This window comes from Cyclopterus lumpus, chromosome 12, assembly GCF_009769545.1.
Source record: "Cyclopterus lumpus isolate fCycLum1 chromosome 12, fCycLum1.pri, whole genome shotgun sequence".
In the NCBI taxonomy this organism is placed as follows: Eukaryota; Metazoa; Chordata; class Actinopteri; order Perciformes; family Cyclopteridae; genus Cyclopterus; species Cyclopterus lumpus.
In genome coordinates, this window is record NC_046977.1 from 9942416 (window position 1) to 9965578 (window position 23163).

Here is a 23163-nt window from a genome sequence, read left to right on the forward strand (position 1 = left end):
ATAGCAGCAAGGTATTTCAGGCTGTGGCTACACAGACAATAAGTGTAAGGATAAATTCATTGTTGCTTTTAGTGTCTTTCTATTGTTGGCAATACAAAAAAGGTAAAACAACACCAGGCGTACCTGTGGCTTTTAACAGGGTCATAGTAGACCTTGGCCAGTCCATTTGAAGTTCCCACCATTATCTGGTTAAGCTTTGGGTGCCACAGACAGCGGACGACGCTCTGAAATACACAGACAGAAACAAAGTGTTTAAAGTGTTTTTGTACAGTAACTGAAGGTAGTGAGTGTGAGGAAAGGAGGTCCTACTGTGAGAGAGAAGCCCACAGCAAGTTATGAACTACTTTTCTCCGTTGTGGTACAGATTTGCAAGGAAGTTTCTGCTTCTCTGTGAACACAATATATATTCTATCGTCTTAAGTACTGCGAGTGTGTGACCCAGGTTGGTTGTGGTACAGTGGGGATCAGTCCCAGCGTGCTCTGCTGCTCTACTTGACTATATTTGGTTGCTGGGATGAGGGCTGTATCCCTCAGTCTGTGTGTGACAGATGGCCCAGTGCCAATAGGCAAATGTGACCACATATATCCAGAGGTGTGTATGTGAGAAAGAGATATAGAGACAGAGCGTAAAAGAGAAGTACAGAGAGAAATGCACACACAGTTGTTGGACAGTGATGAAGCCCTCTGTTCATTCTGTGTTATGTGAGCTCCAGTGGAGAGCTGGACTCCCTGCAGAAGAGCCTCTTATGATATTAAAGCATCACAACCTCCGGTGACAACTCGTGTATAAGTACGCCCATTTATATGTATTTGGTGTGGTTGTCCTGTAGTTGCATAGAATTGTTTTTAGAGAGCGCTTTTCTTTATGTGGAACAGGGCAGGCAATCGGGGTGGGGGGGGGGGGTATATGACAGGGGCGCAGGATGGGGGGTGGGGAGGTCTACGACTGGGACGTCCAGATTCTGTGACGGTGAAAGCTGCTTAGTGCCCAGCTGTTCAGCTTCCCACCAGGATACCATGGGAAGGAGTCTTTATCACACACAGAAGGAAGCACACATGTGCACACGCACATTTACAAAGACATGCACTTGTGCATACATACATACATACATACATACATACATACATACATACATACATACAGAACATAAAAGCATGGTTAAATGCGGATTTTACTTTAATATTACAATAAAAAAACTCTGAAACACAACGTTAAGTGACGATATAAAACGATGCATCCAACCAATACTCACATGCCAATATATTTCTTGCAAATATGCAACAGAATTAAGACTCTTAAATTCACTCACAATGTGCTTAGATTTGACATAAACCGTATACGTTCTGTATCTACACTGTCAGACCAACTGCTCGGGGGTCTGTAGCTCAGGGGACAGATGACGGTTAATCTGCTCAACCAGATCATGAGCCGGCTGTAATTGATAGAAAGATCTGGAAAATTCTTGAAACAGGATGTGCTTAACATTAATCTCACATATTCAATTAGTACACCGGTAGGTAGATAACTAATAAATAAATAAATAAATAATTGGAATAAATGGCTTAATAAGCATAAACAAACATGTTTGCCCTGTGTTATCGTATAAAAACTGTTAATTAAACAAATAATTCAGAACTGTGAAAATCTGCCGTATTTGTCCGGAGGCAGATGCTGCTCCCAGAACGCTCAACACTTATAACGACATCAACATGCATGCATCAATTGATGTCCACCCCCCTGTGGATGTGCTTCAATGTAAATGTCTAATGGATTATAAATCAGCCTTACTAAAGCAACACGGACAGCCCATACATGCAAGGGAAGGCAGAGACGACGGTCAGGAATTTCGGTTGCACTTCGCAAGAATTCACACAACACAACACGACCCAAATCAGGCAGTAACACCAAAAAACATCACAGCCTGGTAACGGCAGCCCCGCCAAGTTCAGATAAAATAACCTCTTCAAACCAAAACAAAATCATTCTGAAACAAGTCAAACGGCCCATCCCAGCTGGATCCACTGAGCCAAGCACAGCTCAGTCCAGTGCAACAGTAAAACTGCTTTCCAGATATTCAGAGCAGCATGTTTATACTCTAGGAACCACCGTTTACGCTTCACGTCCACAAAATTACATCACATCATGAAGGAGGAAACTTTAATCAGTTCTCCAGTAGCAGCCTTCTATGTCCCGTCAGATTAAAATACCTACGTCTAATTAGGGATAAATAAGACAACAGCCACTCGCCCAATATGTACGATGATTATGAAATAAAGTTATGCAGCGCTAATGGGACGCGACCGTCACAGCTGTGCTCCTTGTTTAGTCGCTGGCGAGTGGATCCACATGTACGACGAAGGCCGATGGAATTCAGTCGGAGAAAGAAGAACTCGAGACTCATGTCAGAGAAATCTGTGGAGAGTGTGAACCGCCTTACTGAAACAACTGGCTTTTACACTACGAGAGGTTTACTTAAGATGCACAAGAAGGCCTCCCTTCTACCTTTCAAGCTTGGCTGCTCTTACGGAGAATGAAAGGCCAGCCTCTCGTGTTAAAGGCCTCCCCTGAAGAGCGTGGCGCCGGGAGCAGCTCATTGTTGAATAAGAGCCATCAAGCACGAGATGGTTGGTGTCCCATTCCGTTCAGACACACATCAGAAACGGGGCTAATCAATGATTCTCAAGCTGCACTCCATGAAGTCAAACTGAATATCAGGCATCAACACGTTCAAACACGCATACGATTAAGTTGAGTTTATACAATGTGATAAATGACAGCGACTAAGAAACAGTACGTAATACCGATCAATCAAATGTGTCCATTACACAATACATTTAACAAGGTAATTAATGGCACACATTACCTTTACACTTTTTATAAAGTATCTTCAGAATCAACTTTTTTGCCGTTATCACATAACAATAGTGGAAAGATGACAAGAAATGAGGGACAAAGATGCAACTACGGTCCTGGCCGGATTTGAAAAGTACAGACATCCACATACACTACATGCAAGCTGTAATATGAAAACATTCATACGTACAGCACACAAAACTATCAGCACACGTGTACAGAAAGTGCATGAGTGCTGCAGGTTTAAGTTCCATTTGAAATCCAGCCAAGAACTCAGTCCTTTGATAGTCAGCATGGTCTCACCTGGTTTCTGCCCCTTTTGATGAACTAAGATAAGCTTACAAGTGTCTGAAGTATTTACCAAATGGACCTAAAACAGCCTCTGCTCCCAGGCATATCCCAGAATCCAGGTCTGGGGTTATGTAGACTGTTTAGTTAGAAATGATTGGTGGCCCTTCCTTTCACTCGCCGAGCTGGTACGCCACTTTATAAAGACTGCACTTAAATTCTTGGGCCATCCGAGAAGCAGACAGCTGATGTAAACATAGTAAATAGCACATTCATCAGGTTTACTGAGTGCATGTCAACCAGAAATAACTGATCTGCTGCAAAACTAAATGTCTCTGCATCAAATGTATATGTGAGAAATGGGGGGAAAGCTTCTGATACCAATTGGCATGGGTGATACAGATACACTTACAGAGTTATAGTAATTCAGTGGGTTGGGCGCATGGATGTTTAAAGAGAACCGGATACAGCATCCCATCCATACCTATGAAAGTTGCTCAGTGGCACAAAGTCAAAGACAAGGTTTGACTTCCAAGTATAGAATTCAGATCAGAGGAGCGGCTGAATCCAGGGGATGAATTTCATGAAAACTATCAAATGTGAACACACAGTAAAATACTTTGAAAGGCATTAATCCAAAAGATGTGGATCAGCGTCGTCTGGCCAATCTGGTGGCTAACACTTCTAAGCTATTGACTGTACGTGCTTCTTTTAACATCTTTATTTTACCATTTAATGACTATTGACAAAATAAAAAATAATGTTAAAAAAATTAAAATGTCTATATGCTATGTTAAGGTCATTGATCACCTTTGTCGAGTGATGATAATTACCATTAACGACTACTTACTATATTTTCATGAAGAAATAGAAAGATTCTCCACCACAACATGTACTTGCTCTGAGGCCCTCCATGTGGAGAACAAGCTAAACATATTGATGCACATATCAAAGCTATTATGTACACAAAAGCAATTAAATGACATTTGAGCAGTTTCTTGCCGTGAATGGCTTCCAAAGGATATTTCCATAGACTAGCAGAAGTTCCTTTGAGGAACAAAGAGTTCTTAAAGTATTCAAACCATTGCCATATACATTTTGAGAGGTTACAAGTAAAACAAATACAACTATTGCCAAGGCGATTGGCAGCCTGTATCGTTTCTAGACTACATTGTTTTCTGTGGCACCGGGTGGGATTTTGTAGGAAATCTGCTGGATTTCTTCAGTGCAGAGAGCGAGCAGACAGGACGAGGTTTTGCTGTCCGTTCAGTGAACGTGAGCTGAAGCTTTCAGTTTTCTTGCAATGGTAGATGGTGGAACGAGTGGCAGGCCAATGGAAACATTTGTTTACCCTCTTTAGTACAGAGAAAGACAAGATAAAACGTCCATGGAGTGATGCAAAGAAAGAGTGCTGTTAATTATTGGTCCCAAAGTGTCCGAGGTCTTTCTTTACGCCGCCTATCGGGATATTATCACCACAGTGAAGTTGTTGCAAATGTTACGACTAATTCTGTTCATGTAGACCTCAAACTGAACATCGACCACTGCTCGATCTAAAAGACAGACCTTCACACGGATGGTTGTGCAGATTAATTATACCACCTCTTTCAGTGACGTCATTAATACTGAACATTCAAAAGTCAAGTGTACTTTGATTGGTGGACGGCGCAGAGGAGAGGCACAGCGGCAACGTCGTCTACAGAATCAAGAACGTGTGGTTTTAATTTTGAGACAGATTTGTGTTGTTGTTCCTCCTGAATGAAGATAAACCACGGTACTGACCGACTGTGAATATATTATTGCTAAAAGGTGCTTTTCTTAGCGCTTTTAGTCATTCAAGTAAACACAGAACTTTAACACAATTACTTATTCTAACTGCAGACAAGCTCACACTCAACTTTGAGTTCAACCGTTATCCTGTTATATACATTTACAGCTTAAAAAACTTTGACATCGTATTTAGCTAAGGAAATTACAATAGAATGAAATGATTTATTCAATTTAAGTTAAAATCTCCAGATTAAATGGGTCAAATAAAACAGTGCACCCTCCCCTCCTCTCAGTTAGTGCAACTGTGCAGCGGGGTGTGCACTTAGCTTACAAACCTTGGCACAGCATTGACACTAACAGCAGCTGGCTGGCACGGCAGAGGGACGCATCGACACACAAACACAGCTTTTGTCTCTTTCCTTCTCTCCAACACGTTCAGTCAGTGGCTGATTTAAAAGTGTCGTGTCTTAGCCAGGGAGACCAAGCTAGAAGCCATTAGCCTCCGTCAGACCTCAGTGTTATGACTACAGATACACACTGCTAAATCTGTTGAAAAGGAGAGACAAGGGAGGCGCAGGAAGCAACACCAAAAAAAAAAAGTATTTTGACTGAAGGCGGCACCTCCGCCCTTCATTTCAGCACCTATGGCTGGTTGCCCTCACCAAATGGATTTCTGAGAAAGCCGGATTAGTAAAGTGCACGTTACGCTAACGTCTTTGACAGTGTAGCGCATGTGAATGGAACATGCTGATTGTGTCTGTAGAGAATTTAATTTCAAATTGAACTCAAAGGCATATAAAAGCTGTCCTGCCAAAGGTTTGTGGGATTGATTTGCAAAAAGGAAAGGTCACATTACTCCACTTTCTCCAAGCTTGCCTAGAACCATTTTTTAAACTATCCTCCTCCTTTGCCTTCACTCCCTTCATTAATTCCCCCCCCAAAACATCACCACGTCTATCTTTCATCCAGGGTGAATATGGAGAAATTTAAAATCGCTAGTCAATGCCAGAGGATTGGGCAAATGATATTTGCTTTTCTGGGTCGGTGTCTAAATTCCTGTGGAGCACACTATGATAAAGGAGAATTTAATAAATATGCTAAATAAAAAATACTAGAACTGGAATAATCCTGTGCTGGGTTAAATAGAAAGTGAATTAAATCTCCATATCAGGCCAGTCAAATCTTTTCGGCTGTCATAATGAGGCCTGAGACGGCTATAACCAAATAAAAACATCTTAAGGCTGCAGATTTCTTTGAGCCAAAACTACTTATGACATGCACATTGGTTTCATTAGGTTTTCCATTATGTTTCATTGTGGATTCATTTTGTTTCTTTTCCATGAACTATGTGAATTATTTAGGGTCATTTCTGTTTGTAACCAAAATATCATATCAACCAGTTGAAAAGAAATCTTGCCATAAGAGAAGTTGTGGTGGTGGAGGTTGAGGCAGGACTTACTGCATTGGTGACTTCTATTTCATAGACCTTCTGAAAGGAAGCTCGGTCAAAGAAAGCCAACTTCCCATTTCCCCCGTCCTTTTTCACAGAGGTCCCCGTTACGAGGAGCCTGTCGTCAGGGCTAAAACAGCAGTCGGTCCTAATAGAGAGAATAACACGCATACAATATTATCAGTTCACAATCAACACACAGTTTACAGTAGCTAAGATGAAAGTTAGAAATTCTCACATTGTAAAGTAGTTGTTCAGTCCAGTCGCTACATTCACAGGCTTCTTGAAGTTACGTATATCCCACAACTTGAGAGTGTCATCCCCTAGAAAACAGATGGACACAACAGGTTAACTACAAATTGAGATATTGATAGAAAGCCACCACAGTGGAACTGTTATTTATGTTGCCTTTTCTTAACTATACAACAAGGTTGTAAGAGTTATTTCTAAAGTACGTTACATAATATATATAGTTGAGTGAAGGACTCTTGCACGGAGTTATTCCGGTTTGTCTTTGTGAAACCTCCTGACTGGATCACATACCGAGGAGGAACTCGAGTGGCTCTGCGTATACATCTGTTCTGTGTTTTGTTGCTGGTGGTTCCTTTTATTTTGCACAGGAAGAGAGAAGCTTCTCCTCCGCTTAAAAACAATCACTTTGGATGAAGCAGCAAGTATTGGACCTAGAACGGGAGGCTTTGAGCTGGGCTGTGTGGCTGTGGGGTTTGGAGCATACTGTGAGATTATCGTCTTTTTCTTACCTCCACGTGAAGCGAGAGTCACGCCATCGTAGGAAAAGGCGATGCAGGACGTGTCTGATCCTGGGATGTGTGCTTGCCGACAGTGGAATTTTGTATGGACCTAAGAAGAAAAAGAGAAAGCAATGCATCGCTATAGTTTAGGACAAGACCGACTATGAATAGGTAAAGTGCGTTTTAAAAGCCATTTCAGCATTCCAGGTGATGTGGTTGGTCTTTATGAAAGTGAAAGGCACACAAGTCATGATAGCAGGAACTCACTCCTGTTTGTGTTAAATAGCTGCGTAAGTGTATTTGCTCAAGCAATACTTGAGCACATACAGAATTTATTTATATACAGTTGATCACGGACAAGTCTCAAAAGACATTCCAGAGAAACCCTAGATACGATCGATTGTTAACTACAGAACAAAATGAATGAATAGTGAAGCCTTTGCTCTCTCTGCCTTTTCCATAAACATGCTGCCTTGGTCACTGCTGCTCATCAATATTTAAAAAAGCTCTTATAATCTCCCGATGTATGAAACTGCCAATGCTTTGCTTCAGTTTTGTTTTTTTTAGGTTGCCAACTGCAGTAACAAAAATATATCTTTTCTCTCTCCATGGCTTCAAAACACACGGTTTCCATTTCCTGCATGAACACCATACTATATATTTAACTATGAAGCCCACTTCAACTTATGAAATACCAGCGACTTTACACACTGTACCGACCGCATTCTTTAGCAGACAGACTACAGATTTACCTTGGCAAGCTTAGGTCTGTGAGAGATTTGTAATTTTCCCTTCCTCCTACCTGAAATAGTACGCTAATAGTTCTACTTCGTGCAGTTTAGCCACGAACACATAAGACCCTTTAACCGCAGCCCTAAGCTAACATCTGCATTTTGATTCTCATATTATTAGCCATCCTTAAACAAGTGTTATTTCACAAGGGTCAGCCAGTAACAACTACTAGTTATGAGTGTCACATCAAAACATCAACAACCACCACAAAATATGGACACGTGCCAGAAGCATCGGAGACAGCAGTAGGTAGAAAAGATTTTTTTTTTAAACAAACTATAAAGTAAATTAGTAACACACTTCTAAAAAGAGTTAAAGGTCAACTCCACCACTTTTACATATTAAAGTCAGATTACTACTCAGCCTGTGAACGTTACATCCTGTCTGCTGTGGTTCTAAAGTAGTCTCAGAAAACATAAGTAATCTGGTGATATAAATATTGTATTGTCATCAGGGTTATCCAGGCATGGTCTTCGATATTTTTTTTTGTTAACAGAAAGCCTGTGTTACAAACTAGGGGTTGAAATTAGTGAATTATCAGATGAAAAACTACTGCATTCATTGTTATTCATCTACCACTCAAGGAAAATTAATCTGTACCTATTTAGATTATTAATCCAAAAAGTTTTATGTAAACTGAATATCTTTGAGTTTCGGACTGTTGCACAAAACAAGAACATTTTCCAGAACATCTGGGACTGGGCATTTATCCATATTTTCTGACATCTTATACAGAAACAATAAATTATTAAATCGCTAATGACACTAATCCTGAGTTGAAGCTATGAATATATACGAGTACATTCTGAAACAGAGACAGTGCATGTCAGCTCACAATGGAAAAGGAGAGCTAGCCTGCACGCTGAGCCATCGGGCTCTTCGTCAGGCTAATCACGTGTATAATCCTGCCCTTGCAACTATTTCCTCGGCATGTTGCTGTATATGAGAAAGACATCTTACTCAACTTGGCTGTGATGATCAGCATGCATCACTGAAAACCAAGAAGGCTAGGTGACATTTCAGCTGAGGTCATTCTATAGAGGTGAGAACAGACTGATTACTAAAGCTAGAGGGAATGGAGTCTCACCTTTGCAGTTCATGGGGGTGAAAAATGATAACGAGTTGTTTAAAAAAAGGTTTTAGGATAAGCTGTTGGTGGAATATTACAGTTTGGAAACTATCAGAAGTTACAATACACCCAATTAAAAAGTAATTAATCCCAGCCACTGCAGTGATGCCCCCCCCCCCCTGCAAACAGAAGCAGTCAAGCGTCTCGTTGAAGCAGCTGTTTCCAAGATGGCCAGGCGTGCAATATACCTCCTCGGTGCTCACTGAGCAAATGCTGTACCACTGTAGTGCAAAGTGTGTGTGTGTGTGTGTGTGTGTGTGTGTGTGTGTGTGTGCGCGCCACGGTCTGCAGCTCTAGGCTGGAAATAACCCGCCCCCCCCACCACACACACACACAATTCTCTCTATCTTTCTCTCACACACAATTCTCTCTATCTTTCTCTCTCTCTCTCTCTCTCTCTCTCTCTCACACACACACACACACACACAGCAAGAAGAAAAGCTCTCCAAAAGTACACGACAACCCAAAATGTGGACAATGAACAGAAGTGAAAAAGCAAATAAGACAATGTTAAAATGTATTTTTCGCTTGCCAAATACATTTATCAATGTGCACTTAAATTATTGCACTCTCTAGATATCATTAGATATGTAAATTATTATTATTTGCATTACTGTCAATGAATCATTTAGTCTTCAAAATGTCTGGCATATTTTCCCAAGAGCCCTTGGTGACATTCAAATTGTTTGTTTTTTCCAGCCAACAGTCCAAGAAGTCAAAGACTTTTGATGCAGCAGTATTTTGACATTAATGACTGACTGAAATGAAATTATCAAACAAATCAACTAATTGTTTCAGTACGCGCTGCAATGCCTTGTTGCCTGTGTCCTCTCTCCACTTCCTTCCACATTTACTTCCCCCTGCCTTAGTGTTACCGAAGTACGGCCGGATTAGAGAGATGGATCATTAAAAGACGGTGGTGAAGCAATCGTCTGGGAAGTCGGCTCGCTAACACTCAAACAAACATAACCTTGGTTTATACGGCGACATATTCATTAATTCTAAACTGAATGCAAATAAATCAGTGAAAAGAGAATTGCAGCAATACAGGCTTTTGACTCAGAGAGGTGGATAAGGAATTTGAAGTGAGCACAGAGTGGAAGAAAAGATAAGATAGAGAAGTGGAGAGAAGGAGCAGGAGAGAAAGGAGCGTGAGGTGAATGAGTGATGTGTCCTTATGATACAAGAAGGAAACAAGGTCATACTTCACTTCCAAAGTAAGTAAATGGAGGGAAGTTATTAACTTGGATGAGACAGATAACGCTGTTACCTTGAACTGTAGATAACATGGATTCCACTTTTTCAGGCGTTGGCCATTTAGCCTCTGCAGTCTCTCCAGGGATACTTTTCTGCTTCCCATCATCATTTTACCCATATATTACCTTTGACTAAAATCCATTCTCATCTTAGATTATCTTCCTATTCTGCCGCCTTGGAAATTGACGTGGTTGAGAAATAAAAGAAGGTCAATTTAATATGAAAAGTACATTTTCTAATCTTACAGCAGGTATGGAACAGCGAGGCCACAGGCCATCTCAGGCCTACTAAATGGCAGCTAAAGCATAATGTGGAAGGCTTAAACCCAGTCAAACACACAATACGCTACCTTCAGGGTGCTCGGCGACCGACTGAACTTTGAGAATTTACTACTTTATTTGATGAGCCCAAAGCAAAGCTTGGGGACCTCGTTCCAATCACAACGACCACTGCCACGACTGTCATGTGCACACTCAACATGTCCATTCATTAAACTGTGAGCGAATAATGACAATAAGTCAACCTTGAATCTATGCATGGTAGCACAAATGGGTTGGGTGGGGTCAGCGGACTATGAACAGGAGGGGATGCTGATGAACCATTTTCCTGTAATCATCTCCTCTCATGAAGCTCAAGGGCACACCATAAAAGTGGGTCTAGTGGAGAGGATAGTCCGGGCATGTTTCTATATTTTGGAGGACTAAAGTGTTGTCTGAGAGTTGCAGGATGACAAGTTACTGAATCAAAAGTAAAAGTAGATATTAAACCTTAAATATACTGCGAGTAGAAGGTGATGAAATCTACTTTACATAACTCCCAAAAAAGGGGTGTTTTTTTTCTTTTCTTTCTTAAACATAACCTCCAAAAACATGTTTTTCACCGCAGCCTTAAATTTCCTCAGGTCAACTAGTAGGAAAAGTTATGAGCTCTTGTTCGACCCTTGATGAATCATACCACAAAGTTATTTGTTTTCTCTTTTCATCCAACGTCTTCCTCTCTCAAATGAACACCATCTGCTGTTAGCACATGCTGTGTTTTAACTCCTTTTATGTTGCATTGTTATACCGTCTTCAGTGTCTGTTTTGTCTGCACTGAAAATATAATTTTTTTTGTATATATACATTTATATATATTTATTTATTATTCTTTAATCCTAACAAACTGATGGAATGACGAAAAGACAAGTTCAACTTATGAAAAGAAAAACAGACACAAGAGCGCTTGATGGATAATAAATACGAGGCAGAAAATAATAAGAATGATTTCATTTTCTGAACTTGATAGCGAGTGGTTATTCTAGCTGCTTACATTAAACATAAAACCCTGCAGCTATTTCTAGAGCATTTACTGCTGTTGTGAAAGCTTGAGTGTTTATTTACTATCCTGATGTTGGCTGGCATTGGTAGATGCCATGGTGTTTGCTTCCTGTGATAATCTACACAGCCGGCCTGTGAAACTGGATTCTCATACAGTTTGAAACCTCTCTTGCGCCTTGTGACTTCCTCTGTAAACTGTGCCCTTCTCCCAGTCCTAAACAGGCATCGGGATTAATAGTCACAAATTTACTAAGCTAGCCAATGTGAGCATTTTCCCCACACAGATATGCAGGTGGTATACAGTTTCATATAAGATCGTGTATACGTGCATATATGCACTTACAATACATGCGCTTGCTTACACAGAGCCCTAATTCACATGTACACCCATTCGGCAGCAGGAGTTGATAAATAGCAGAAGGAACACCACAGCGTTGGGTTTCATCTGCAGCAGACTATGATAACAATCTACCACAGAGCCAACTGGTCCTGACCACACTATCTGGGTATCATTACATAAATACTGCAGAGCGCCGCCTTGCCCCAACCTCCATACTTTTACAACCGCACACCTGAAAGGCTTAATGATGCCCACTGTGGAGTCAGTTGTAACATCTCACTTTGACCTCTGTTACTTTCGGAGGATCAGGTGGCCAAACCGCAGCCCTGAGCAGCTGCTCTGATCTTTCATGGAAATCAACAAGTGGTGATGGCGAAGCCGTGTTGGCGTGTGTGTTTTCAGCTGATCGCACTGGAGTGAGTGTCATCATAATCTGACGGTGTGATTCATTGAAGTGACTGCATTCCTCTGCGTCTCAGCCATAAACTGCAAGAAGTAGCATTCTGTACATGTTGTTCCCAAGTCTTTGTTCAGGGTTAACGGAGGGTGTGAAATGGCCACAACACTGAAAGCTGCAACATTTAGTTGATAAAAAAAGCTTCTATTTTAGTGACTCTTTACATGTATTTAGTGAATGTTTGTCTCCGTATGTAAATGAAGAACAAGATGTGGCAAAATCTCAGGCAAATCACAATGGAGGCTGCAAAATGGGAGATCTGGTTTAAGATCATATTGTCTTTAGATGGCTCCATGATGATATCCATGATGAGGGCCGTATATGTACACTAGCCAGTTATCCGATCTGGACAGGATTCTAAACATTTTCATTGGACGTTAAGTTCTTCTGTTATTCTCCGTTTTAATCTTCCACAGCCCCGTCATTTATGACCTATAGAGTTACTAGTTTACAGTGATACTGTGCAGTCCCATTATTGTGTTGAGTGTCCCATTAAGCCAGCAACTGTAAATGATGTCCAGGCCAGTACTGGTGGTCAGTTTAAGCAGGTGACAATAAACTGTGTGTGACTAGAATAATAACAGCATGTTGAGTGGAGTTAATGGAGCCTGGCATCGAAGTCAAGTTTATAAATATAAAGATAGGCTAAAACACAAAAGATAAAAATTGACGGCAACTTTACGCACGTTGAAATTCATCCAATTCAAACAGATTTAAAACTTCTCGTGGAGCTCTGGTTTCTCTCATCATTAAGAAACGATTGCGGTGATAAAACCGGCAAAAGTAGAAAGCAAGAGAAAGTTTGCCGTATCATCTCATGTTGACAATCCCCAACGGAGTAGTTCATCAAAACCACATCTTCTGAGGTCCCACTTTGAAGTCTAGAAACATCCAAGTACACCAATGACCTCATAGCATTCCCCAGGTCTCCGTGGTTGTGTTTTGGGCCTGCACCCTCAACCTACTAACTTCCACAGAGTGCACATTACCTGGCAACCATTTAAATGCAGTCTTGTAATTCTGGCACCGACCCCTCTGGTCAGAGAATGAGCATGTGATCCCTCTCTGTGGCAGTCCACTAAAAAGAGACCTACCTGACTCCCATCACAGGATCAATCAACTCATGTCAGGGTTCAAGAGAACAATGTGTCATCCTCAATAGCTTCTCTTCAGTCTCAGCTCTAGATCAAGGTCATGTACATGATTGATTGTGATTGATCTGCCTGCATATTCTGTCCATGAGTAATAGTGGCAATACAGCAGGAGATGGGCCTTGTTTGAGTGTGGGAGGGAGCAACAATGACAGCATGGGGAGGTCAACTCCTTTTTAGGCTTGTGGCTGGATTTGAGTCAGCGGCACAGGTTGCTGATTAGGGCAGAGGGCACCGACTAAATTCTTGAGCCATTCAGACAGGACAGGCTCCAGTGGTCAGGCAACAGACATGCCTATTGTAAGCTGCTATGGGACGCAGGGTAAATATTTAGTTTGGAGAAAGAGGGGTAATAAATTTGGAGAGCTTTAACCCAATCCCTGGAAGCCTGCTGCTATGAGCAGCCCAGTGGGATAATGGCAGGGGGAGTCTATACAACAGATACACGGAAGCACAAAAGCTTTTACAATAGAAATCCTCCATCTAAATACATTTTTTGTAGTGTCGTGCGATTATGAAGTTGACTGTTGGAGTAATTATCATGTAGCCTACTTCTCATTTGACTAATCTGGATAAGCCCCTCCGTCCAATCAAGCTGTTCCAACTCACTAACTGCAGCTTAATTATCACTATTCTGATATGAAATAGCACAGGCATTCAACCGTATCCACATATGGGGTTGTACAGATGAAGGGATGTGAAGTGGAACAATTAAAAATGTTAGTGAAAATGTCCCGAGACATTGGGGTCATAAAAACAACTTCTCATTTTTCAGATAGTTAAGCAGTTGTTCATAACTTACTGTATGTTGACCGAACACTAGATGTCTTTGAGTGTATTTAGTAACATCTGTGCCCTGCATTATTTTATTTGCTTTCCTAAAATCTGGGCTTATCGTGTTTGTACCTCCCAGGTGAGTATCCATAAATATTCCTCACACCGCGGAAAAAGAAACTTGTAAAACCATGTTTGTGAACGAGCTGGCCATCATGGAAGACAATAGCAAACGGGAATGATTCTTCCAATATGTCACCTTTGAAAATACTGAATTATGAGTACTGTGACTTCTCCCGGGGAGAGAGATCCTCCTCTGTTGCTCTCCTGAAGGTTTCTTCCCTTTTTTCCCTGTGAAATGTTATTTTTGGGGAGTTTTTCCTGATCCGATGTGAGGTCCTGGGACAGGGATGTCGTATGTGTACAGATTGTAAAGCCCTCTGAGGCAAATTTGTAATTTGTGATATTGGGCTATATAAAATAAACTGAATTGAATTCTGTAGGTCCCCTCAGACCCTGTTCAACAGGAATGCTCCTCTTCTGGTTATTTGTTCCTTTTCACATCTGTACCGTGGGGGTGAACTCTGTGTGAGAATGAGCAGTAAGCTGTGAAACATGCTTCTTTTGTTGCCCATACACTAACCCCAGATGTGTCACCGTGACAGCCATCGAGAAGAGTGTTTCAGTGAAATAACAAATCGAGGGACCCAGCAGATCTCCTCAATGAAAGATCTAGAAGATGCATTCTGGAGCCACAAATGGAAGTCATTTTTGTGAAAACAGTCGAATAAGTGAGAGCAATGCTACTTGGGGGCCAAGATCAGCGATTACCTCACCAATGTGACGCTTGAAGAACGGAACACGCTGATCATATAATTACCTAATTAACAAATAGTGAAAAATGGACAGAGGGAAATTGTGATTGGGTCTTCCAGTAACTTTCATGCAACTCAACTCAATCATCAAACGTCAGTTAATTCAGTTACATAATCAGCTATTTTTAACCATGCAAGCTGCGTGGCTCTAGGGAAAGCAATGTCAGCCTGACGGTCAGTCCACCACTGTGGCCCACAGGGAAATATCTCACAACTAATAGATCCCTTTGATGACCCCCTAGCATTTAGCGCCATCATCAGATCAAATGTTTCATCTGTCCAAACTTTGACCAAATACCTGCTCAACTAATGACATTCCTAACAACATGAGCTAATTAGTGCTTATGAGCAAATGTTAGCATTTAGCTCAAGCACTGCTGTATCGAAGAACAGTCTCACAGAGCCTCCAACGTGACTGTAGACTCTTGTTTCTCCACAGTTTAGATAAAGTGAAAGCAACTCTTAAGTGTGAAAACAGTGTCATTGCAGGTCACACAGGCTATTGGATCATATTTTCAAAGACTCAGTTTGGAAAAATTTATTTTATAGCCGGGCATTTTGAATTCTGTTCAGTGTTAGTGACTTGCTGAACTCTGCCCTCTCTGGCCTGTGACTGGATGACCCGAGTCTCATGACTCTGCACCCAAGGCCATTACAAAATAGACATCCAATGTTTACAAACTACTGCACATGGAGGTGTGTGTGCATGTGCTTGTCTTTAAAACTCACGCTGAGGTTTCTGTCCCAGATCTGGATGGTGCCATCCTGGCAGCCAGCTGCAATGAGCTTCCCATCGCGGCTGTAGGTGCAGCATGTGGGGACGACCTTCTTCCCCTGGAAGGAACGCGGTTTGAACACAGACTTGTGCTTCTTCCCAGAGCTCAGGTCCCATGTGCGCACAGTGCTACGGACAGACAGAATACAAATTTATCCTCACCCAACTGTCGTGAATCCCTCATAAAATATTATCCCTCAAAACATATTTAGTCATCAACACCATCCACCACTGTAATAAATCAGAATCATATAGAGATGTGCCTCAGTCACTCTCAGGAGGTTAGGCAGCTATGTGTTGCAGGGTGAGAGGTTAGCAAACAGCAGAACAGTAGATCAGTGTGACAGGCATGTCTGAAGCCTCCATGAAATCCTTGAACATATTACACAACCTGGACCACTGAGAAGGAGGAATTACAATGCCAATAGCACATGCAATTTATTCATCAAACCAATAAAGAATTGTCATATAATCAAATACATTCTTAAATTATCTGTTAAAATCAGAAAGAAAAAGGATGAAGTTACTAAAAAAATAGTCATTGGAGCAGGAATATTGTCAGTGCAGTCGTCAGTATATCTGCTGCATACTTTGAATTTCAAAGTAGAGTGGACAATGATTTGAGAACAACAAATTGTTACGTTTAAAACAAGGTGTAACGTTTCACCTTTGACCCCAGTAGGCATGGCTGGTTGTTTAGATGATATCCAAGCAAGGTATGTTGCACACCATTTATATCCGCCTAATCTAAAGCCTTTCAAATCGACTAAGTGCTTTTGCAACAAAAAATAAATAAAAATAGAATACAAATACAAGAATTATAACCAGGAAGACAAACCGAGGTGCCCACCAGCATAGCAAGTGACCTCGAGCGTCTTAAACCGCCACATCTATTTATTGAACTACCCGACTACACACAAACATGTTTAGCCAACCTCTCACACACCCACGCCACCACTCATGGCAGACAGAGCGTGTCCAAATGTGTCTGTGACCCACTGCTTGCTTTAGTGAGCATCATGACCTTTGGGTCACAAGGTCAGCAGAGGAGTATAAACATACAGGCAGGGCTGCTACTAACAGCCAGGCAAGGATTCCTCCACGGCCGGCTACAAAGTCACAGACACACACACACTCAACTGTGTTTGGATAAGTCTTACAATGTGATACAAATGCCAGCTGAAGACATATGGTTTGAGTGAAAACTGGCAAGGGTCAAATAAAACTCTGTTTGATGCATAGTTGTTTAAATCCACATAAACTGGTCATACATTTAAAAATCTCTTGCTGAAAAAAAAAGCTCAATCCACCTTTAAGACTACTGCATTGTACAGTAAGTGTTTACATGAGCAGATACACATGTGTATGTGTGAGCGTGAATGAGAAAGAGTGATACCGATGGGCCGGATGACAAATTGGTCTACCTGCTGCCTCACACAGGCTTCTCTATTTTGTTTACAGAAGCCTGTAGGCGTCTGTCAAGGCAATAAAGACAACATAACCTTTCGCGTAGCACACAAAACCTGGAATGCTATTTATCGTAAGGGCTCTTTTCAAAACATGGCACTGCTGGCTGTCAGGGGGAATAGAGCCGAGAGGTTGGAGCCCACCAGTTTTGAGCCAAACCTGAGCACAGGGCAGAGGCTGCACACCCTCACCTGTCACGGACAGGACAGGGAAAACGGTCAGCTCTAATACGGTACTTTGTTTAATTGTTAAAGTGTAAAAACGACCAAAAAGAAAACAGAAGTGAAGTGCCGCTTCACCAAATTAAAGTTGGACCTTTATTCTCGAGGGAAACATTTCAAACAGTATTTTCTCAGAGGAGGTCGTTGTTTTGGGAAAGTAACAGCAATGAAAAGATCGAGATGTCAAAATATTCACACGCTGCATGAAGATATCGGCCAAAACCCGTGCGCCCTTTTCCTCTTCCTGCAACCCTGTTTTCCCTTCAAAACAGCAGCCACACAAACACTGCAGACACAGAGGGGTGAATGAAATAAAATGAGACCCATACATCCTCAGTGATGCGTGTGCACTACACAAGGTAGCACAGTCATTCACACATCAACTGAGGAGTGACAACTCCCCGGGCCCCAGATGTTATCTGTCCGTCAGGTTATCGTAGGCCTGGTGGGGGAGATGGTTGCTAGGATCACTTTCTCAGATGATGAGATAAGGAAGAGAGGGATAAGAAAGAGCCATGTCTTGTAGGAGGTTGTTTATTGGTCATACTCCGGCGATGGGGATAGGCTGTGTTGCCTGATGGCCGGTTGACTGACTAACTAGGGCTCTGTAATGAGAAACGCGGATTAGGAGGGGAAGATGGTCCATGTTGCATCACAGCTGAAGAAGATAAAGTAGGGAAATAACAGAAGGATTTGGGAGGAGGCGTACACACAGTGGCACTCAAGCAAGGACACAAAATAATAAACATGTGAGGGTGTGGTTACAGTTAGATACCGATTCAAATAAAGTCACAGCATTATTAGTGTGGCTCCTAAGTAGCGACTTAACCCAAAAAATTAAATGACAGGTCCGACCGACCGACCGACCGACCCCCCCCCCCACACACACACACACAAAGTCGATGCTACTGTCAGTCAACAATTCAGCCATGAGGCTAAATGCACTTCTTAAAAAGGTATGGTATGTGCATTCTTGGGCAGGATATGGAACACTTGCAGTGTAAGGGGGCCACCGGTTGGAGATGAGCTGGACTGTGGATGAACCTCGTGTGTTCAACTGTGTGAATCGCCCCAACATGCTCACAGACACTCTTGATCCCCTTTCTCTCAAGCAAATAAGTGGTAGTTTTTCCCTCCTTTTCTTTCGCGTCGGGAAAAGAAAAAATTAAGAATCGTCACCAAGCATTTGGCTGTAGCACTAAAACAATAGATGACCCACTATACTTGATAACATCAGGATGCTAGCGATGAAAGAAATACTGACTCAAAAGTGTCTACTTGCATGCAAATAAAAACCTTTGATTACCAGGATTTGTCCAAGCAGTAGATCGTGAATGTTGTGGCTGCTCCTCAATGATAATTCCTTAATGTGTCACATATACAGTATATCACATCATGCGTTTGGTTTGAGTGCACGATAAAGACAAATAAGTTGTATCTCAGCAATAAAAAGAGCTGCCATGTTGTGTTGTGGGTCTTCTTGCATACAGCTACACATCCCTGTCCAGCTGCATCCCCGACAGCAGCCCAGCACCAAGAGAATCCCTGGCATTCAAACCTCCTGGAAACATTCCTCAAATAGTGTATTTGTGTGTGCACATGCAAGTGTGTTTCAAGAATCGACCGAAGTAACATGTGGGCCCAATTAGAAAGTCTCCCTTTGTCCTATGCTCTGTTCCACTGGCTGAGAGTTCAGTCACAAAAAGAGCACAACATGCATTTTTTAAAATCGCTTTCCTGGGGCCCTATACAACTACATCAAGTAAAAGCAACAATCAGCAGTGTCATGTCCTTGAAGCCACTAATGCAAAGCTTTTGTTAGATAGTTTGTGAAAAATCGTACAGATTGCTGTACGGTTTTGTTAACTTTAAAGTTATTCAAGAATTTTATAACCACTACTGTTTAGAATTTTGCTCATGAAAACACAACTGACACACAAGTCCAAGCTATATTTTTTTGTTTACTTCAAATTCAACCCCGCCAAAGAAACACTGGGATACCCGGCACATATTGCCCTCACTTTCTGAGAACTAAATTAGCGGTTTTCCAACAGGTGTTCAGCCTTTCAGTAAAGACTTGGTTAAAGTGATTCAATGCTTAACACGTAATTTCCCCCTTGAATCAAACATGAATAATGTTGGAAAACATTTTGCCGTTTGACAATCGCACAACTCTCAAACAGAATGTGAAATGTTGACACGTTCACACCAGTACTAGCACAATCGCTTTTCACTGACGGACTTGAGTCGCTGACAGTTCTGCTGAAGCTCCCATTCAACCCTCAGTGTGAACGGACAATAACTACCACCCTGCTGCTGCAGCATTATGTATTATGTAGTACTTCCTTCTCATCCACTTCCTCAGGGGGAAAAAAAGTCTGGTTAATGAAATCATTCAAGGAGCCGGGAGGCAGTTCTTATGAATGAAATTCTATACAACTAGGGGGACCTTCAATTAAGGAGCTGGGCGGTCCAGTGATCATGCTTAATAACCTATTCAAATAAACACAACAAAGACTCTAACTAGGCTGACAAAAGAAGAAAGAAAGACAACCTATAGGTGTTGGTCTGATGTTCAAGCAGACCCACCCAGCCAGCAGCAGACACCCACTGGTACTATTGGCCAACTGCTGTACCGTTCTCAAAAGGGCTGCTGACGACAACATGGCCTCTGCAGACTCAATAGTTGTTCAAGATGGCCGGACAGCGCTAAAGATGGATGAGCAAGACGCCAGAAAATGAGGGCGATAAGTTGATAATATACATCAAACTGTTCTTTTTTTCAAAATCCCAACCGAAGAAATACAACATTGACAAACATGAATGAATCAGCCGGTGGCTGAAGGAGCTGTGCAGGGTACTCTGGCAGCGCTGCACAGCTCCTTCAGCCACCGGCTGATTCATCCCCGGTGTCTGGGGGAGAGGTACCGCAGGTCCTTTCTCCCCGCTGCTGTCAGGCTACACAACAAGCTGAGCTCCCAGTAGGCCACAAACACTTCGAACACTTTGGACTTCGCACTGAACAGCACTTTAGCCCACCCACTGGTGCGATACTAATACGTTTAAGTACTTTTTAAACATTTTTATTTATTTTATACACTTTATTCTATTTCTACTCCGTTTGTATATATAATATTCTTCTTGTTTTCACTCTTTTATCTTATTTCTGTTATTATACTACTTGTTTTTTACTTATTACTGTGAGCAATGCTGCTGTAATCCTGTAATTTCCCCACTGAGGGACTAATAAAGGATTATCTTATCTTATCTTATACTCTTTTTAGTACAACAGTTGAAGGTTTTGGGCTTGTCGTGTGTTCTGGGATTGGAAAAGAAGCCCTCGTGAAAACAGACCTGGGAGCAGTAAAACCCAGAACCCCCTCATATCAGGAAATACATGGTAGCCTTTCAGCTTAATGTACAGTCACAGGATCGCAAGCTGTAAAGTACTAAACATTGCTAAAATGTACCAATACAAAACAACAAAACATGCATAACAAAATCTTAAATGAGCCGTTACCAGAGTACAGAAACAAGCACTGTGTGTTTTACCCCGGTTTAAACCCTGGCCCCTACGTTCTGTTTGCACTGAAGGAATGAGAGGGACTTTTGATTGAAGAAGTGTGAAGTTTGAGGGCCTGTGCAGCTCTTCATCACCAAGTAGCCCCTGTATTGCACTGCACACTAAGTAAGTGAGTATATGAGAGTTTTGACATGGGGTTACATGGACAACATCTTGCACTTGTAAATCACTAGAGGCCTGTCGCTGCCTCGATCCATCTCTGAGGCGCAGGTTGCCGTGCTGACCTGCTGCTGTGAGCCCTCCTCACATGCAGCTGTTCCGCCTGTGAATGGTTCCCTGTACGCTCCTCTCCGCTGTTCTCCTGTGAGCTGGCCAGAGGCAACACCCAGTGCTAACGTGCCATGGGAGGATTTCCAGAGCCTCAATAAGAGCTAAATAAACCAGCCTCCACATCTGGGAGAAAAGTAACACTGGTAAACACTGGGCCATGGCCTGCCCACAAAGCCGGGCCCTTGTTTCCACTTAATGATGATAGCCCTGGATTTCTGCAATGCTGCCCGTTACACTCACTTAGACTCCTCACTGTGCTCTCACTCAAAAGGCACACGCTCACAAATATTCACTCACACCTTTACACACGTCAAAAGGTTACAGGTTCTGCAGTCGTACGGGGCCAGAAGTGCTAAATCACTGCTTTCTGAAGAAAAAAGATGATAAAAATGCATGTGTGTGATGTCTTGTTATCTCCAGCAGTTTATGTTGCTCTGGTCAGAATCACTGCATACGAATAAAGAGCTGCAATTGGATTACATCCATTATAAAATGTGTAATTACAGCCGGGAGGACAAACTACCCTTTCCAGAGGCATAATCTGGACAAGAGGACTCCCTGCTGGTGACAAAGAATGAGAGCAAAGAAAGGTCTTTGGCATGATAGTGTGATAGTTGCCCAGTAGGACAATTCTGAGTAAATGGTAGAGTAATCAAATTATTCAGGTGGTGTGTCTATAAAAGTTAAAGTAAATCATTAAATATGTCATATCAAAAAATGATTTCACCTGGATCTCACTGTAGAGTAGACCATTTTAAATGTGTCCCCACTTTCCTGGTACGTTATATGGAATAGTTCAATTTAAAAAAAAAAGTCTGAAACAGCAAACAGACTTGGGTCTAGCATATACATTTCATATAATTACTTTTAAAACGCAGCATGCCTCCTGTTTTACGGATTATAGCATTATAGTTTAGGTTTACAGTATTTACAATAATGCAGCTACGACCTATAATAGATCCAGCCTAAAACTCGGAGCTCACAACACTTGATTACACTCACCCGTCATTGGAGCACGTCATGAACTCTTCTTTAATCTTGGGGTGCCAGCAGCCATTATTAAGCATAGCCGTGTGACCCTGAAAAAAAAGCACAGAGTGAAAATTAACAAACACAAAAGGCAGTAAATTCTTGCTGGACAGATCTGGTGGCTAGCTTCCAGTGGCTTTGAGGAGCAGCAGATACCACCTGTGAATCATGTAGTTTACTGTGGATCTAGTTGGGAAATTGACATTCAGGGCTGCCTTCTGTCCAACTGTTCAATTCATGTGAAACTGCTCTAACCGTTGTAGCCCGGCAGCGCTGGTGGAAACATAAAACGGTGGGATGTCTCCAGGAGGAACCAATGAAGGTGAATTCATGAAGGCGGATTTCGCAATCTTACTGTTCACAACTTATGTCCAGGGACAGCTGTTGTTCTTCGTTGTTAAGTCTTGAGCCAAAACTGCTACGCAAAAGGTCACCAGTTAATTATGTCTGGGGAGCTACTAAGTTTTGAGTGACGATGCATTTACGGAGTTGTGTAGTGTAAACTGTGCGGCAACTGTAAGGCCTGTATCCAGAGACTGTTGTCTAGTACGCAAACAAATGTTCCCGGTACGCAAACAAATGTTCCCGGTACGCAAACAAATGTTCCCGGTAC

The 23163-nt window shown here is 42.0% G+C and overlaps 1 protein-coding gene across 1 annotated transcript in view; it reads right to left on the reverse strand.

Annotated features, from left to right (window-relative positions):
* LOC117740775 (WD repeat-containing protein 70) overlaps positions 1-23163 on the reverse strand; it is a 35988-nt gene that overhangs the window by 6041 nt on the left and 6784 nt on the right. Inside the window, exons 9-14 of the mRNA XM_034547327.1 lie at positions 22524-22600; positions 15935-16109; positions 7124-7223; positions 6601-6685; positions 6372-6510; positions 124-224 (exon numbers count right to left, since the gene is read on the reverse strand). Coding sequence (XP_034403218.1) covers positions 124-224; positions 6372-6510; positions 6601-6685; positions 7124-7223; positions 15935-16109; positions 22524-22600 — 677 coding nt within the window. The remainder of the gene's footprint in view (positions 1-123; positions 225-6371; positions 6511-6600; positions 6686-7123; positions 7224-15934; positions 16110-22523; positions 22601-23163) is intronic.